Source organism: Equus asinus, chromosome 19 (genome assembly GCF_041296235.1).
Source record: "Equus asinus isolate D_3611 breed Donkey chromosome 19, EquAss-T2T_v2, whole genome shotgun sequence".
In the NCBI taxonomy this organism is placed as follows: domain Eukaryota; kingdom Metazoa; phylum Chordata; class Mammalia; order Perissodactyla; family Equidae; genus Equus; species Equus asinus.
The window spans coordinates 27,727,059-27,746,976 of record NC_091808.1 but is presented as its reverse complement, the minus strand read 5'-3'; the positions used below and the strand labels follow the sequence as shown (position 1 = coordinate 27,746,976).

At 40.3% G+C, this 19,918-nt stretch overlaps 1 protein-coding gene across 50 annotated transcripts in view; it reads left to right on the top strand.

The window, feature by feature from the left end:
• The window catches only part of MAP2 (microtubule associated protein 2), a 302,503-nt gene extending 290,100 nt beyond the window's left edge, over positions 1–12,403 (top strand). For 32 of the 50 annotated variants that reach the window (XM_014867741.3, XM_044746571.2, XM_044746573.2 and 29 more), the window contains 4 exons: positions 2,116–2,208; positions 4,239–4,320; positions 8,154–8,266; positions 8,488–12,403. In XM_014867741.3, coding sequence (XP_014723227.1) covers positions 2,116–2,208; positions 4,239–4,320; positions 8,154–8,266; positions 8,488–8,703 — 504 coding nt within the window. In that variant the 3' untranslated portion in view covers positions 8,704–12,403. The remainder of the gene's footprint in view (positions 1–2,115; positions 2,209–4,238; positions 4,321–8,153; positions 8,267–8,487) is intronic. The other 18 variants (XM_044746584.2, XM_044746596.2, XM_044746589.2 and 15 more) reach the window with 2 other exon arrangements.
• Positions 12,404–19,918: the final 7,515 nt, after the last annotated feature.

Here is a 19,918-nt window from a genome sequence, read left to right as displayed (position 1 = left end):
GGGGGCTTTGGGGAGAAGAAGAAGGGGAAAAAAAGATTAGCAGCAGATGTTGGCTCAGGTGCCAATCTTTAAAAAAAAAAGACCAGCTCGTTGTTTCACTAGAAAAATCTATGACTCTTCAGAAAATCTGAGGAAAATCAACATGTCAGCCTTTAAGTTTTAGGATTTTAAGATTTAAGTCATCTCTAAGTAATGCTGGCAGTGTGTGTGACCCGTTTGGGTTTGAATCATTTGTTTTGGAAATCATAAAAACTGCCTAACAGTTGATTGCTTAAAGTCAAACAGATTCATGCAGCTGAATTTGGAATTTCTATTTTTGCGAAAAGTGAATCAGATTTAACATTTGGCTTTTGATCACTCGGTAATGAGCCACTCCATTGCTACTCTAATGATCTCTAAGCTAAAGTTTGTAAGGGAAATATGAGACCCTGCATATCCCCAAGGATTAGAAAAATGGCTTAGATGAATTCTTTCATTGCTGAAACAACTAGATCCTCATGGAAAATAATTAAAGGTATTAGTATTAGAAATAATAAATCAAAATTATTTACTTTTTAAGAATAATTTATCTATGAGGTTTGAAACGTAATGGCCCTTATTGACTTAAAGTTATCCCCATCTACAGCTTATGTGAAACTCTTAGAGTGCAGCCACACTTACTGTTAGTACAGACTCTGTGATAGCCTCCCTTTTTTAAAAAATTGGAATTTTTATTATGCCCTAAAGAGTAGCCCAATCATCACATCTTCTGACTTCAGATTTTGACAAGAGGCCCTTCCCGTGGGCTGCGGATGAGAGCTGTCAGTGATATTTCCCTGTAAGGGACAAGTTGTCGTGCCAGTGTTAGGCGCTGCGATTTAAGCTTTGTCTAATTAAAAATGGTATTCAATGTCCTCTTGAATTTTTTACTCTTTTGCAAATACCAAGAGATGTGAAACCATTCTTGGAGACGGCTGTATATCTAGGATAAATTTATTTAGCTTTTTTTTATGGGGATAAACTGTCCCCTAAAGCATTGAAAACATTATTTCTCTTTAGCTCTTGAGACGGGGGAGGAGTAGCCAAACTAAAATCAAACCAACCAACCATCAACAACGAAAATAAGCCTTTCCTTCCATGCTGACATTGCTCATCTGCCATTCCAAAACATGCAAAATTCAAAAGACACATGAAAGAAGTCACGGGAGTTCTTACTTTGCATGTTACATTACACCAGAGTAATATCTTTCCAGATCTGCATTTGCTATTGTCTTCAAGATGAATACTGGACTTCCTTAAAAGAGAAATAAAACCACCTCAAATCTGTTGGACTCAACCAAAGCCTGGACTACATCCGCGTGACCTAGTGCAAGTCAGATAACTAATGGGCCTTGGTTTTCTTCCCACTAAAAATGGAAAGAATGCTTCCACACTGACCATCCAGGGGTAATGGCTGTTTATGACCTGTGTCCGAGGGAGACCTTTAAGAAGGCTGCTGAGCCAAACGTGGAAGGAAATCGTAAAGTCCTTTCAGCAGAAAAGGCTCAGAGCCTCCTTGTTGACCCTCTTGGGCAACCAGGGGTTCTTCCCCTGGATGAATAAGAACGCTCACCTGTAGCATTAAGCCAGCCCACTTGTGAACCTCACCTGTGCTGTGTGGCCCAATAATGCAGTCAAGTCAAGCGTACTAGGTGATTTGTAATTGTGATGGCTGCCACAGTAGGGGTTGAGGTGGATAGGGCACTGGCAAATCCTTCAGGATCCCTGGCTGAACTACACTATTGGACCCTCCATAGAGTAGACCTGAGTCCCCGTGTTGCCCACAATATTAGAAGCCTCCTCCTCACAGATGATCCAAGTTTTGTTTTTCTAATCCTCTAATTGTTTCCGGACTACACCTGCCTACAACTGACATATGTAAGGCTATCAAGCATTTGGCCCTGGGCGGGTGCAGGGGAATAGAGGTCTTATTTATACGAGAGATCTGCACTTCGGTTCCAGTGTTAGTTTTTTCTTGTAAATGATTATGCAGGTGGAATGGAGTTTGGAGCCTCTTTGACACTACCCATTCTGGTTCCCTGTACTCAGCATATTGAAAGAAAAATGCACAGTGAAGTTACCTCCAATTCCTTCTAGGTTAGGATTTTAAACAAGAAGATCGATTTTAGCAAGGTTCAGTCCAGATGTGGTTCCAAGGATAACATCAAACATTCTGCTGGGGGCGGAAATGTAAGTAAAAGCTTCCATTAGAAAGCTGTCCTGATCGCGTGGAGCCACCTGCACAGCCAACACCCTGTCTCCTTTCCTGCCTCACTCCCAACACACTCCCTGCTTCTCGTTGCTTCTCCACATGTCTCCCCGGTCTGGGAGCTTGTCAGCCTTGCATTCTCAGTGATGGGCTTCCCATCCTGCCCTCTAAGATCCCAGCGAATTTCTTGCTTTCGTTGAGGAAGAAAACCTTAATGGGGTACACCATGGTTTTCAGGGGGATGGAAAACCCACTTCACCATTTTGTTTGCTAGCCTTTGGCTTCAAGGTATTTCCTCATACTGTCTCTACTCCCCTGCAAAAGTCAGCTGGGCACACACTTTTCTAGCTCCATTTCAATTACTCTTAAGACCAAGACTGATATACTTGAAAGTAGCCAAAGTGTGTAATGTCAATCCTCAGTGCTTCATTATTCATGAGAGTTAAAACATCATTTGGAATAGTACAAAGCCAGTGACGCACAGTTCATCTATAATTCAAAGTGAAAGGATTCAAGTCCCAGTACGCACTTTATCTTGATGGCATTTTTCCGGTCTCTTAAATTGAGTAGAAATAATTTCCTTTGAGAAGAAGGGGGAGGTGAATCCCTGTTTCTCAAATGTAGTTGAGGCAGAGTTGAAACAGGCAAACTCAAGCTAAAGTAAGCATGGTTCTTCATAAAATAAGAATAATAAAAAGGGTGAACCAGGCTGACTTTCTGTTCTACAGATCCTGTCATTTAATCTTCAGGTTCTGGCCATCTGTGATTCAAGTAATTTAGAGTATCCACTCCAGAATTGTCACCTGTCTAATAACTCTTGGCTCCTTGCTCCTCAGCTGAGCAGAGATGAAGTCAAGGAGTGAAAGACAAGCAAGTGCCTATACCAGGAGCTGGTGCTCGAAGCAGCTCCACTGAGCGTGAAAATGTCACTGTCACGGGAAGTCCATAGCAAAGTGTGCTGGACTCCTTCAAGAGTGCTGCTAGGCTAAGCCTCAGGGTCAGTGTTCATGCTGACATGGTTCCTCTGCTCCCTGTTGCCCTGACTGTAAGTGCAAACCACGTGGTACTCTCACAGAAGCAGTCTCAGTCCTGGTAAATAACTTGAGGGTATCAGAGGGTGGACCCAACTATCCTCTACTGCAAGGGCTGCTGGTCAAAACACCTCAGTGGAAAAGGATAAATTGAGATGACTAACGATTTTTAAGTAAGTAGGGAGCTTCTAACCTCCAAAACAGTAGTCTTAAACTTCCCTCTAGAGAAGAATCACTTGTTCGAATATGCAGATTTCCTGGCCGCATTTCCACAGTGTCTGATTTAGCAATTCCCATGTGCTTCTTACACAAATGGACAATCAACCATACTTGGAAAAGCACTGTTTTCACATATTGGGAGAAGAAATAATTCCAATAAAACACAAAGCAGAAAAAAATGTTACCATTTTATAATTTGGTATGCAAGAAAATTCCCTTTAGCCAAGACATGACAATAATATTTTAGAAAAGCATGTGTAGAGCTTTCTTCTTGTATCTTAAATTGGATCTGTATTGTTTTTCTAATCCTCTAATTGTTTCTAGACTACACCAACCTACAGCTGGGTCTTCTTGTATCTATGAGTAGTGTTGGTCACTTTTATATAAAAATCAGTTTTTAAAGAGTAATTCATCTCTTCACTTGGCTCTTTGCTTATGGAAAGGTTTAACACAGTGTGGCTTCGTTCTCTGAGGGGAAGCTTGCCTTATTAATCCAGATGTTTCTATCCTCTTGTGGCATGATCTCTTTTCTAACTAATAACATCTTCTCTTGTAGGATTTTCTTTCACTTGGGTCCTTCTTTCCAACCAAACGTGTGGGAGAACATATGTTTTCCTGTGTGTGTGTATATACCTCTGTTTGGGTTTCTGGATATGTTGTTGTATGTTGTGAGTTTGGATATGTTTCTAGATTTTATGTACGAGCTCAGGGGCTTGACCATATCTAAGCTATTTTAAGCATATTTTATGTGATTCACGCAGGTACAGATTGTTACCAAGAAGATAGACCTAAGCCATGTGACATCTAAATGTGGCTCTCTGAAGAACATCCGCCACAGGCCAGGTAAATAAATATTTTTATTCTTTGAGAAATATTAAATTAGATTTAAGAAAGTGACAAGCAAAGTTTTCGTTGTTGTGAAATACCTAATTGGAAGGACATTTCAAAATCCTGATACTTCGTGCTTTTAATAGGAACTTGTTAGAAATTTCAAGGCATCGCCATTTGGACAAGTAAACTCAATTACCACAGACAGGCCTCATATCATAAGACAGGTTAAAAATTAAAAGGTATATAAGATACACTTATCTCTATGTACTCAACATGCTTATTGGAGCTCTTTTGAAATATATAGTCTATAAAATACACTGGGCCATGTATTCGTACATAATTACATGGACTGAAAGAAGAATTTCCAAAGATTTTTCATGGAATTGTTTCTCTACATTATGTGAAATAAGGATCGTGCTTAAGCAAAGCTGAAGAAATGTATTTATCTGCTGAATTACTTAGATCCTCTAGTGGCTCAATAGCATTGTGACTTCTCAGCAGAACGCAGTGCTTCCCCAACTCATCTGACCATGGACCTCTAGTTTTTCTAGCATATCTCATAGGATTAGTGCTCTAATGTAGACTTCATGTTCATACTCGCTGTGGACTTTTCCCTCTTTAAAGTATGAATCTGACATATTACGAGTCATTTTTTCTGAGTATGACATATTCTATATTTTTGCTAAATTCCACCTCCATGCATATGTAAATAATGGACAACTGTCAGATTTGTAATTTTCTTGAGAATATTTTGACACAGTTTATATATACTGTTGGATTATAGAAGGACAAGAGGAAGCAATTGGTTTTAACTGCCTATGCTTGGCATCTTAATTTAACCTGGGAATAGATTGTTCCCATTAATCATCGTCTCAAATGTTATCAGAAACAAAGTATGAGGAAAGTTGAGCCCAGTAAGATTTCTGACCAGGAGAAGGTTATTAAGAAGGATTTATCAGTAAAAACAAAGGCAAATAGGATAAGTTTCAAAATGAGTAAATGCATAGGAAACACGTCTAGAAATCAGGCTTCACTTTGGCAAAGGTGCGCATAAAGCAGGTGAAGGAGTTAGAAACTATACGTGTGGTGTCTCCACTGCTGGTTTCGAAACTTCTACCCGGGAATTAGCTTCTCTGTCCTTCGTGCCGCGGCAGGGACATGGTGCCTACTGCATGTCCTCCCAATTCCTCTGTCTGTGACTCAGGCCTGCAGACACTTGGTTGAGTTTGTACTGCCATCCCAAACAGTATGACTGAAGTACTTTGCAACACTACTTATTTTCTTCCAGAATACAAAAGAAATAGTGGATTCTTTACTTTCAGACAGTAAGTATACAGTTAGTCAAATTCACCTGGGGTCTTGATGCATAGAAAAATCTTATACAGATAAGAAAATAGTCTGTGTAAGATTTCCTGGTCATAAAAGACTATTGTCATGGACTCCCACCTATTTCTAAATCTAGCTTTTCTATACTAACAGATGACTAATACTAATCAGATGACTAAATTGGGAAAGAAGTGTTAGCACAATGATCCTTGACAACAGCAAACTTTTCACAAAATTCTTTGGAATGTGGAATATCTAAGGAGAAAATAAAGGAAACAATTCAATACCTGGAGGCATAAATTGAAATATCTGGGCTTATTGATTTCACTTCAGGCCATATGAAGCTGGTAAAAATGTTAGTCTTTCGCAACTACTCCTCCTGGTGGGTGCTAGAATTCCTCAGAACCAAGGGCACAGACCTCTGAATTCAAATGGGCTTCTCTAATAGTTACGTAAAAATTTCTAGCAGGACTTCAACAAAAACAGACTCCTCGACCTTCGTTTTCTGAATATATTTTAGGTCAATATTAAATTATTATTTTTTTCTTTCAAAATACACTTCAACAAAAGTTTTAACAAGGTTATATTGACACAACATATAATCATAAAAGAAAGCTTGAAAAGGCAGTTTCTGTCAGAGGCTCCCAAGAAAATAGAAAGGTGAGATCCTAAGATAGTTGATCTCACTAGATGAAAGCTCAGCATCCTCCAGCCTCTAACCAAGATAAGTGTGTTTCATTAATCACACTAATCTTGTCACGACCAGCAAGTGAGACCCATGTGGCCAGGTAAAATGTTGGGAGAATAACACTTCCTGCAATAATGCATATTTTGAGGGAAGAACAACTCCAGGTCTCCTGTAAACATGAGTTAAATACCGTCATGCTCATCCTCAGACTTCAGGAGAAGAATGAATGGAAATATCTTCAAGTGTGATCCAATAACACCGTATAATTTCAAGGGGCCCCTGGCCAGGTACTTGAGTGTTAATATAAATGTCTAGGTATTGTATGAGAAAAACACCCTGAAAGACCTATGAAGTCTTAACAGACCTTTCTCTTTGAGCTACAGAGATAAATAAGCATCAAGAGCCCAAAATTGAAAAATCTTTTCCATGTTTCTGTAGATCCCCTCAGGTATTTTTCCCAAATCAAAATCCCAAGAGAGATGCAATGATAGTAGAGGATCACGTCACTACCACTGGCCTTCCAAAAATGTGCATACGGCCAAAACCAAGCTGCTAGTGAAAGTGAAAACAAATCTCTTAGGTGAAAATGGGTAAAGGAGTCTAATCCAGCTTCTTTCCAAGTCCGAGACATCAGCAGACACTCAGAAGTACTCAAGGACAACAAACACCCACCCAGTGCAGAACGCTCTGCATTTGCAAGCCTGAGAAAGGCATGCAGTGATCAGGAGACCACACTGAAGGGTGGCACGTGGCACTTTCATCTCTCAGCACATCCTCAAGTTTCAGACTAATTAGCATTTACAGAAATGGCATGGTCAAAACCGTCTCAATATTATAAGAGCAAAGTCAATGTCAGGTTGGTCCTATGGCATCTGTACAAGAATGGGATCTCCTGAGATTCTATTCCTATCACTCAATCTGTTTATTAAAATGGGAAGCTCTGAAAGCTTACTAGTTATAAACAACTTAGCTCCTGACTCCAGTTTCATCAGTCAGGCTATCAGTATTGGAATTTTACAAATGAATGTATTACCCATATGTGCACCATTTCTAGCCTAATAGTTCTTCGGACAAGTGACCTATTACTGTGAAGAAGAGTAAAGAAGAGTTTTCTTTTAATTTAATTTGCTCCCTTAGGAATAAGAGACTAAATGTTCCAAGTTTTAGAAAAGATACAATAGGATATTTTCATTGTGTTATTTTTAGAGTTTTTATCATACAGATAAGAAAAATCCCTCAGAGAGGTCCCTCTGAGAGAGAAAGGAGTCATTTGGCTTTTAAAGGCTTAGAGGAGCCACTTAAACAAAAGGTAAAAGGAGTAGAAGGACTGTGACCTCTAGAGTCCTTGTCTCATAGCCAGGTAGATTCCCGTGGCATAGGAGTTATTCTTGGGGGTGATAACTCTGGAAATGCAATTTTTAAAAGCGAGCCTTTGGTGCGATTCAAAGAACAGCTTTTGGTTATGAAAGCCAAATTTCAAAGAAGCTGAATAATACTGAAAGTCGCAAAGCTACAATCAAACCATAATGTCAAAAAAAAAGAAAAGAATACCCCTCTATCTTAGGTTAGACATGGGTAGAGGAGAAAGGTATTAATATGTAAAGCAATCCATATAATGGTACAAAAAGGATGTCATTGTCTTGGATGGTATGGCGAATATGGTATGGACCAGAAATGCTGATTCCTTTCACATGCGTGGTCAGAGGGATGGTAGAGTTAAATAACTGGTTTGTGATGGTCTATCTATTGTATTCATTTTTAAGAAATAGTCACCACAAATATAACATTTAATTTTAGCAAGGGATTTAAAAGCCTTTCTCCTCTCCCGTAGGTGGTGGGCGTGTGAAAATTGAGAGTGTAAAACTGGATTTCAAAGAAAAGGCCCAAGCTAAAGTTGGTTCACTTGACAATGCTCACCACGTACCTGGAGGTGGTAATGTCAAGGTAAGAAACAAGGTCATGAGCTGATCTTGTCTTTTTTTTTTTAATCCTTCTGAAATACTCTTCATCACAATGGATGCCAGATTGAAGAGCTAGTCGTATAGGAAGTAGGGATGACAGAGCTGAATAGAAGTGACATTGACATCAGCTCTGGGATATAGAGAAAGAGCTAGAAGCCAGTTAAGATGCTTGAGTTAACAAGGACTGATGCTTGTCTTGAACAGATTGACAGCCAAAAGTTGAACTTCAGAGAGCATGCTAAGGCCCGTGTGGACCATGGGGCTGAGATCATTACGCAGTCCCCGGGCAGATCCAGCGTGGCCTCCCCCCGACGACTCAGCAACGTCTCCTCTTCTGGAAGCATCAACCTGCTCGAATCCCCTCAGCTTGCCACTTTGGCCGAGGATGTCACTGCTGCACTCGCTAAGCAGGGCTTGTGAATATTTCTCATTTAGCTTTCAAGTAATAACATTTAGGCATGAGCTCTTGGCAGGAGTGGGCTCTGAGCAGGTGTTATATTCATTCTTTAAACCATAAAATAAATAATCTCATTCCCAAACTGTAGTCATTGTTACAATTTTATTTTAAAAAAATGAATAGTATATGCAGAAATTGACTTGATTTCCATTTGCAACAGGAAGACACTGGCTTTCCATGAGTACAATTGGACAGTTATTTTTGCTCTGCTCTGTTTTGCATGGAGAATTATTTTAAAAATTGCATTTTTACCTTTCATGTGCCTGATGGCTATCCACTACATTCCGAAAGGCCTTGTTAAAATCCAAGCTGCTCATTTCACTGTTCTGTTGCTGGGTGTAAAGACAAAAGCTGCCCATTGTAACTTATTACAGGTTAAATTAAATCAGGAGTCTGATTGCAGGAAGAGAAGAGCATGTAAGAAATACATTTTTTTTAAAGTGTTATTTTGTATAAATGGGAAGAAAGATTCAATTAAGTTATTAACATTTGGGACCTGGATTATTATATCAGAGTATAAGTCAATCCAATAAATTATTTAACTAATGAACAAATAAGTACGAAACAATTTGAGCTGTGTTTGAGGAGGTGGTAAAAAAGTGCATCTCTTAGGAATGAGGCACTTTCATTAGGATGGACTTGTGTCTGATTAGAATGTCAGTTGATCAGCTAGATTTGTGTCCACACTACCAGTTTCACACCCCTTTCCATCTGTTTGATACAGTATTATAGATATAAATATATATATATTTCTCTGTGGTCATTTGTGATACTCCTCATATACTTGAATATTATACTTCTTTATTCACAGTATCTGTGTCTCTTGCACCCTTTGGTGTTGCAATTTTAGGTATGTGAAAGTAGATGTTAGCAGGGTTCTTTCCCTATTTAAAAAAAATACTTTAAAAAAGACAAAAAGTTTTAGCATGAAGTTGCTTTCTGTAACAACTCACAGCTGTAACCCTGTTTTAGTGCCAGATAACAAGTCTCTTCCGTGATGCTAGAAAAATTTATTTTTCTTTGCTTTCACCAACATGGAGTTTGTGGGGGTGGGTCCCGTTATACATAAAAGGGTTTACAGATTGTTGGTTTAAGATTATAGGTTTATCTCATTTTGAATCACGGAATAGCGTGGGTTTTATTCCTGTAATCATTCATGAAATAGACTTCCTAAGATCTTTTTTTTCTTTTTTTTCCCCATTTGCTAAAGTTGAAACTAACAGTGGGAGTTTGGGACATGGTTTCCCATTCTTCCAACTAGTACCTGCTTATTAAATTATCTGACAGAAGATGTTTGGCTTCCATACTGAAAGTAACGTTTCCTTGGTTAGAAGGGAAAAATACAGTATTTGGAGAAGCTAGAGCTACAAAACATTTGAGATGCAGGTATCTCAGTCAGTTTTTTCAGGACTCCAAGATTGCACTCTGTAAAGGCACACTGAATGACCTAGTATTACTTACCAGTGGATAATACCCTTCTGACTTCATATACAGTCTAGAAATCACAAATCAATTACTTAATTCCTCTCATGAATCATTCACCTTAGACTTATGAATAAACAATGAAGTAGTCAATGGCCTGGATAAGGCAATGAGTTACCAGGCTGGGTGGATGCTTTTTAGTAGTTTATGTGTTCTTTCTCTTGCTCAGGCCTGGTAGGTTGGATCTGAACAGTTAAAGACAAATGCTCTAGTAGGTATTTGATCTCTTTGAGCCAAATCAATTTCTGATCTACTAAAGGAGGAAATAGTGAGCATGGACGGAGGCAACAAGGAAGGATAGTAGCATCTAAGATAGAAGCCAAGGGATGCAAAGACAGAGAGATGCGGGTGCCATTTTGTGACCCATTGGATACTGCAATCGATGTAAGTTCCACGAAAGAAACTCCAGCAGCAAACGTGCACCCTTCATTTTCAATGGAGAGGTTTTACGCAGGCAAACCTGTCTGAAACTATTATGAGTCAGTTATTTTATAGGACAGTCAAAAAGTTAGAAACTGCTGAGTAGGGCTATGGATGTGTCCATTTTCTGCCTAATACTTGCTGTGAAGTTTCATTTGTCCAATCTGGGCATTTTATCCATTAGCTTCCCTGTAAATGCACCAGAAAATAGGAGAAGAAAGACTAGTTGTATGGAGACTTATGGTATTTTCTTACCTGTTTGATAGTGTTAGATTGTGATTAAAATTCCCTAGAAAGAAGTGAACAGCTGATTAGAACAGTTTCAACCTGTGAAACGTTTTTTTCAACCTGGTTTAAATTTTTTATAAAAGTTAAGAATAAGTAAACATGCTTTACATATTAAAATTCAGTTTCTTACAAATACGTGTCCAAAATAAAGATTACATAAAGCACTACATTATTAGATTTGGCATTAAAACAAATGTTTATTTCAAATCACAGCAAAATTATAATGAATAAATGCCCTTGCTTTGTCTGGAAATGTGATTCTTTATAAAATTAACAAAAAGAAACTGGTAATTTGTACCGTTAAAAGAGAGAAACACACAGGCTAAATGTCTTCTTATGGGGATAAGGGTGGAACCCATCTTGCCTTCACTCTCAAGATTACTAATGCAAATTAAGCTTTTTGAACACCACTCTCGTGGGGACACCCATACGCTGATCTAGAAGTTAAAGCTTCATAGCTTCAATTCTAGATCTATTAATGCCAGTTTCTCTCTGGCTTTAGCCTTTGAGAACCTGTTCAAGAATACATAAGTAATCCAGAGCTGTAAAGAGTTAAAAGGCCAACTTCTCCAGTGAAGTCACTCTCTCTGGGTCACCTGCAACCAAGAATTAGGTACCTTACAATGATGCAGGAAAGATCCGAGTTCATGATGAGTTTCAAAGGCCGTGTTCGTTAAGAACCAACTCTCTCTGGATTCTCCTGCTGAGTTCCAGCAGGGTGATGGGCTGAAACCCCTCCCACAAGCAAGACACCTGTGTAACACCGACTCGGTATGGCTGAAGAGGACTGGAGAGAGAACTTTGTTAAATCCAAGAGTGTACTGACGGTAGCTGGCCTTCTCCACACACTCATATAGTAGCACAGCAGGAAATGCGATCTCCGGCCAAAATATAACATGATGTGAACATTATTAAAGAAGTAATCTCAACGTGCTTGATTCTGACATAGCTGCAATTACAGTTTTTCTCCTATTTTTCATGCCACAAAAAAAGAGGAAAATAAACTATTCCTGGTCTATGTAGCAAAAAAAAAAAAAAGGTAGATTCTTGGCTTAGAAAGGCACTTTCTAAGCATTGCTTCAAAGATTGATGTGCTAAAATCAGCATTGATGTTTGTCTTTTTACACCTAGGATTTTTAGCCTGGGTGTGTAGGTCGAGGCCAATTCCCTCTACAGGAAAAAGCTTGTTTTTAAACTCAGAAAATATCTATCATGAAAATCGACTTCAACTTTAGCAAAAAGAAAAAAAATCAACAAAAAGTATACTCTGTATGCTGGGATTCCAAGGTTCCAACATGCCGCTACAAATCTGTGGGGGGTTTCTTTCTTCTGATAATTCTAGAGCCTGTTACCATAGAAAGGCATTTCTTCAATGGCTGGTTGTAGTTAGTTGATGTTTTTCAATCAAAATTTGCAAATGTATTTGTTGCTGTATAGTGATTGTTTTGCAAAATAAAATTGCTTGTCACCTAACTGATAGTTTCAGAATGTTTCTTCTTCTCTGGAAAATAAATATTAGTCTCGATCCAACCTAACAAAGATTGTGAAGAGAAAGCTACAGTTATCAACTAAATTCCTACTCTGTGTCAGGCCCTGTCACTACTGTATTAGCAGGATGCTATCTGTTGCAAGTGACAGAAACTCAAATCGAATTGGCCTGAGCATAAGGGCAAATTTACTGGCTCAAGTAACCAACTAGGCAGGAGTATCTGCCTCAGGCATGGATGGATCCAGGCATTCAAAAGATGTCGGTAAGAATCTTCTTTTTTCCAACTCTGGATCCAGGCTCTCAAAAGATATCATCAGGACTCCTCCTTTTTTCAAATCTTAGTTCCACTTCCTCTGTGTCAGCTTCATTCTCAGGCAGGCACCCCTTTCGTGATGGTCACTGGGATCTCCAGCTTTCACAAACTACTAAAGAAAGCCTCTTACCCAATGGCACCAGCCAAACTCCAGGCTCTGAGATTCATTGCACTGCTTAGCTCACTCGCTCACTTGTGCTGACTGGCCAGGCTTGGGTCTCATACCCAACTCTATCACACGTGGTTGGGGTAGGAGGAGAGCAAAGGGAGAAGTAGCCTCATCTGAACCACATGAACTAATCATGGAGGGGAAATGTTCCCTCCAACGTCGAGTCAGGCTGCTACTGCCAGAAGAGAGAGAAACTGATGCTGTGCAGGCCATACAAAGAGACATCTACATTCACAAACCCCACTCTCTATTTTTATTCATCCTTTAGCTCTGTGCTACTCAAATTGTGCTCAGGCTTCACCTGGGAGCTTGTTAGAAATGCAAATTCTCAGGCCCCACCTCATACCCATTTACAATATTCCCCTGGGTGACTCATCTGCATATTAAAATTTGAGAAGCACTCAGTTCATCCAATGCTTGCTCATGTGCTTAAGAAGGACTCCATTGAGGCCCACTAACAGGTAAAAATTATCCTGAAGACTACCTGAGACAACATCACTAACTCTGATGTCAGTTTAGTTACCCATGGTAAAAACTTGTGACTGATGGAAGAAACACTTTTGTAGTGGATGTTTTCCAGGCCTCCTATGATTTTTTTTTTTTTCAAAGATTGGCACGTGAGCTAACAACTGTTGCCAATCTTTTTTTTTTCCTTCTGCTTTTTCTCCCCAAATCCCCCCGGTACATAGTTGTATATATTTTTCTAGTTGTGAGTCCTAGTTGTGGCATGTGGGATGCTGCCTCAATGTGGCCTGACAAGAGGTGCCATGTCCACGCCCAGGATCCGAACCAGAGAAACCCTGGGCCCCTGAAGCAGAGCACGTGGATTTAACCCCTCGGCCACAGGGCCAGCCCTAGAGTTTTTCTTTAATAATTTTTTTAAATTAGCGTCCGTGTTGTCCTTCAAGGAAGTCTTTAAACCACAAGGAATTAAGACATTTGTTTGTCTGGTAGCATGAGTCAAAATAAAAGTCTTGATTTCCTTTTTTATTAATTAACAAGGCGAAGAAGAATTTACTTGCCTTGAGAAGAGACCAGTAACTCAGATATAATGTAGGATGACAGTGACCCTCTATGTAGCTTATAGGGAAAAAAAATGTTCCTCTTCTCTTTTATGATATGACACTTACAGAACTGCATCCCAGATAATTTGGGGCTAGAATGTTGTCCCTGCCAAAAGTACACAGACCAGCAACCTAAAATTGTTTCAAAACACTATCTTTTCTTGAGTGTGTTGAAGAAACATCATAGACACAGTCCTAAAGCCCCCTTTTTTTCTTTCCTGCATTTCTGTCACAAATACACCACAGCTGTTCCCACTTCTGCTCCTCCAAATTCCATTAAAATCTCTGGCCCCAGGCTTGGTTGAGGTAACAGTCCTATTGTCTCCAAATGTGCTTTGTTTGGCCTGCACAATGTTTTCTAACTCAAGAAAGTTCACACACGCACACAGACACACAATATCGAGATTTGGGTCTTTGAAAGGTTAAAAGGGGCCTGCATTCATTCGTGGTTAACAATTGGCCGGTCCGTGATGATGCGATGGGTTTGCTATGCCTGTCATTACTCCCCGCCCATTTCATTCACTTTCACCCTTTACTGTAGACGTTAGATTCTGCAGATTTCGAGTGTGTAACTTCTGACCTAGGCCCATTTGTCTTTCCCTCCCTCCCAATTTCTTCCTCATTCTGTGGAACAGAAACCCACAAGAACAAGCCCCAAATCCTAGAGATGGGAAGGGAAAAGTTCGGGCTGGACAGTTCAGATGTGAATCCTCAGTGAGAGTGGGAGACTGGGAGAGTAATAGTTACTAGAGTTTTGCCCTGTCTCAAGGAAGAAGAAAACAAAAGTCTTCAATTAGTACATTTATTTGACAGTAGCAACTGGTAACTTTCATGTCCATAATAAACATATTTAAGATTCTGCTCACACCTATATTTATCGTTAAAGCAGAGAAAAAAGCAAAATACGGTGGAGTTTTTCTTGTTTCCCTACCCTGTGAAAAATAAAAATCTCATTGTCAAGTGAGAAATGACAAAAACTACCATCTACTCAGTAGGCCTGAACTTATAGGATACTTGCCCATTACTTTTGGAAGTAGAAGAAAGGCATAGTGAAGGATATTCTAACCTAGTCAAGAGAGTGCATGTTCTTAAAATCAGGCTGAGGCTGATCCTCAGCCAACATACATATTATTCAACTGAATAAGTTGGTAAAATATTGAAAGACTTTCTGCCCAAGCCTCCTCCTTACCAGTGCCTGCCTTTGGTCACCCAGGCTTATTGCCCGGGGCTCCACAGACCTCCTCCAGCACCTGTCAGGTTAACACCTGGTACAGCAGAGAGCCTCCAAGCTCCTGCTCCAGTACCCCACGGATTCCTGCCTTCCAGGCAGCACCAGTGGCTGTGATGCCCTCAGGGCCTCTGGAGAACTGGCCTGTGCATTACCAGCTGTTACAGGAAGCCCAGATAGTCTGTGCTGGCACCTAGCAGCCTGTTGGCCTGCCAGCCAGCCCACCACAGCTCTCACTTGCCCACCCTTGTCCCTGCATTGCTCCCCTCCCCCAAGTCAGAAGACTGGGACCCCACAGAGGAGACAGCACCCTTTTCGGCATCCTGGTAGGCAAGTACCTGGTGTTCATGTAATCATACCTTCACTATGGTCACCTGCTAGCAGTCTTCATTCCCCCCAGGACTTCCATCATGTGGTTACTTAGAAAAACTGCAGTTACCACAGGACTTACCAGAGTATGAGAGACAGGCAACAGGCACTGAGGAGGTAATGGGGGCTCCTGAGGCCAACAACAGAAGGAATTGTGAGTAATAGATAGGCCCATGGAATAATGTGGGCCTAACGGTGCGTGAGGTAAAGCCTTCCTATGGTCCCTGTTGAAATTCATCTCCATCAAAAAACCACCAAAAGCCCCACTGATGTGGGCATTAACAACATTAATTTTACACATATTTAGTGATTGTCTGTGCCAGGCATCCTTATAAATATATGTTGACTCTTATGAGTACTATAATCAGTGTCCCCATTTTACAAAGAAAACTGAGAGCATAGAGAGGTTGTTTAAAACAGTGGCAGAGCCATAATTTGAACCCAAGAAGCCCAACAACAGATGTCTCATCTGGTCTGATGGATTAAGTTTGATCTAATTAAATATTCTAATAATTTTCATGACAGTCAATAATAAAGATACCAAGTATATATTATATAAAAATCACAGAATTAAAAGGACTAGAAAAATGTTCATGCATTTACTGTTAATTCAGCAAATGATGGAAGGAGATGATGGATCATAAACAACATCATTTATATAAAGAGAAATTCTCTCTCTTTTTTTAAATATAAGTCATCCAATGACAATCAATTAAATGGAAAGTCATTGGAACAATTTTATGTCATTCTCTATGTCAAGTCATGGCTCATACAAAGGCATGATTTAGCGAGTGATAGCTTTGTCAAGCAAAGATCAACCAGCAATTTCTAAAAATCAGCAGTTTATTTGGAAATTGTTAGGAAAATTGGATGAACTACTCGTACTACAACACGTCACGTGACAAGCAATTACGTGATTCATATTATTTACAGAATAAAAGCATTTTTTTCCTAATATATGAGTTAAATTGTGGTAGTGTACCAGTTGCTAAATCTTTTAACATCACCCTTGCTTCCAGCACCATGCAGCTTCCTGAAAGGCTAGTTTTCTTTCTGTATTATGACACCAATAACTGAGTTAAGTTTCTCTCTTTTATTACCAGCATGGCATGTCACTTAGGCTTTCCTTATGAAAACAAGGATCTACAATTCATACCATAAAATATGAGAATACTTGATCAAGTTTCAATGTGGAATGCACACTTCAGATAGTCTTATTTGATTTTGAAAATTAGTAAGTAAAAAGTATGGTGATTATCATTAGCATCAGAAAACTAAGACACAAATAGATAACAAGGGGAGTTCTCGGCCATCTTCTGCTTCAACTGCAGAAAAATCAGAAAGCACTCATTATGTGGACCCCAAAGTACCAATATTTTGTCTTTTCCTGTGTAACCAGTGTGTTGAACAAGCATGACTCATATGAATTGTGATCAAAATACGAATTTATTTTTGCCTCTCACAGTTCCTTTTCAACATTGGGCAGGGGAAGACATCTACCTCAAGCTGAAGACTTGGGCAGACTGGTGACATTTTAGTCACTCTCAGATAATAACATTCTTCTGGTTATAAAAAGAATCTCAATTATAGAAAGAGTCTCAATTCAGAAATTAAAATATCCAGCCCATGGAACAGTCAAAAATCTGAAGCTGATGGTGTAAGATCTATGCTCTGCCCCAGCATAGATTTGCCTCGGGCAGCGAGACTGCACTGGGAGTGGGGTACAGCCCTGCTTTCTTCTCTATGGGCTCACTTTCTCTTCTTCCTGACAGAGGCTGTTTTTGCTCCCTCCTAGGGATAAAACTGCAGAAGCAAGCAGAAATAAGGAAACAGGAGATGCCTTACTTGATTGGAGACTGGGCATTCTTGTGACTGGCAGGTGATTTAAGCAGACTTTTTCTCTTTCTCAGTGGGCACCCAGTGGTACACATCTTTCTGCTGAGGCTTCTCTCCCATCCACACAGCATTACTGGGCGGGACATAATATGACTTTCTCCAGCTCCCTCTCCAGCACGGCCCTCACCTGGCGCTCCTGTATTACCTTCCTAACTCTAGGAGCAGAGGTAGATGCCAGCTGAGCAGCATTCCTAGGGCCCCACAACCAGAGCCTCAGCCCTCCTCTGGCCTCCAGATTTCTCCAGCCTGTGAAAATCTAGTGTCTCCTAACATCAAGGAACACATTTCAATGCTCTCCAAGCATTTGAACCCTCTTTTTATTAAGCTTAGGGTTAGAAGGTGACACCTTACCACACCTCCCTGAAAGGGCAAGTTGACTCACAGACAGCATAGCATCTCTGTCCAGGGAAATCCCCTCGTCAGACTCCTCTCACCAAACCCTCTCAGTGCCCCCTTTTCTTGTTGCTAACCTGACAGAAACAAAGTCCCAGAGATCATTCCTTTGTGAGTCTGCTCACAGGAAGGGCGATTTTCACTCTCATTTTGTGTCCTGGTGTCAACCAGGCTAGCCCTGCCACAGATTCTCGGTCTATGTCTCACTCCCATCCTACATCCCGTTTGTTGCCTTTTCTTTTCTCCACTTCTGGCTGGAGTAGTCTCCTGATGTCTGTATCTTTTTAAACAGAAAATGAATAAACACCACAACACTAATTGAGTGCTACATCCTCATCTGGTCCAGTGCCCTCAAGTTATTCAAAGTCAAGTGAGGAAGACAGATCATACACAACACAACAGAGCCCAGGACAAACAGTGCTAAGTGGTGGAAACTCAAGTTCACACAAAGACCTTGGGGGAAAAAGGAGTCCAGGAAGGACAAGGGGATAGAAGGGGATGTCTAAAGCAAAGGCATAAAGGCGTGAGTGAAGGACACATTCTGAGAATGTGAAATCATCTGGTCTATCAGAGCATAGGTGGGTCAGAGCAAAGGAGATCAGGAAAAAAAAGAGCTTGGAGACCGATTTTTGGCTCTTCGTTTATATTCAGTGGTTTGGATTCTATTGGGTAAGCTAGAGCATTCATTAAAGGTTTTTGAGGAGGAGAGATGACACAATCAGATCTGAACTTTAGAAGAGTAATTTTGGCAGCAATGTGGAGATTGGACTGGAGAGAAGAGACTACAGCTGGGGAAACCAGGGAGAGGCAACTAAAGCCTGAGCCAGAAGAGTGGGAGCAAAGACAGAGAGGAAGGAAGATGCTTAAGACACTTGAAAGAAAAGGATAGAACTTGGAGACCATGGGATGTGAGTTGCTTAGTGGAGAAAGAGAAATAAACTTAAGGGTTATAACTTGGATAACCAAGTAGATGATAATGCTATTAACGAAGATAAAGTATAAAAGTGGAGAAGATGAAGTCTCAGTGGAATATCAACGAGGAAATCTTAGCAAGTTGACAATTCACATCTGGATCTTAGAAATGGAATCATGGCCAAAGATGGACATAGGAGTCTCACACCAGATTCTAGATGGTCCCAAGCCATAGGGAATAAATAAGAGGAAGAGGAGTGGCTTGCCTCAACCATCTTTAACCCAACCACATTGATAAATAATGAGCAATGCTCTCACCATTCATCCCAGGGCATGGTTCTCTCTAAGTTCAAGCATTATCCCTTAGGCTTGATCTGGTTGACAAAGAATGCAATGTTGTGACTACCCCAGGTCTGTGTCTTGCCTCTTCTGGATCACTTCAAATGTTACTTGTTTTAGAGAAAGGTAGAGGAGCTGAGTTGCAAACATCATCTGAGTCAATGGGATGTAGGCTGCAGTGGGCCCTCCTTACATTGGTGCAGTTGTTTTATATTCAACTTTTCCTATGTCATCGTCAGTGCTGATTCTTAAATGGTCCATTGCCCCTAAGACTGTTTCATCTTAAGAGGGGAAAGAGTCTTTTTTTTTTCTATTTTTCTTTTTGAGGAAGATTAGCCCTGAGCTAACTGCTGCCAATCCTCCTCTTTTTGCTGAGGAAGACTGGCCCTGAGCCAACATCTGTGCCCATCTTCCTCTACTTTATATGTGGGACGCCTACCACAGCATGGCTTGCCAAATGATGCCCTGTCTACACCCGGATCCAAACCGGCGAACCCTGGGTCACTGAAGCAGAACATGCGCACTTAACTGCTGTGCCATCAGACGGGCCCTTTTTCAAATTTTTCAATTTGTTCTTGACATCTACTTATTAGACCCCAGCTATCGTGGCTTCATTTATTTTGTTTAGGGATGAAACCTCAAATTATCTAGGAATAACATTCTTAAAATCAGGTCAGCAAGGGGCAGCACAAAGTTATTAATTTTGCTGTTACTATAATACTTGACATTTATTCTCTTTTCCTCATTTGCCAAGGCTCATAATCTGAAACAGAGCTTTGAAAAATTCCTAACATGTAAATGACAACATTAGTCCTG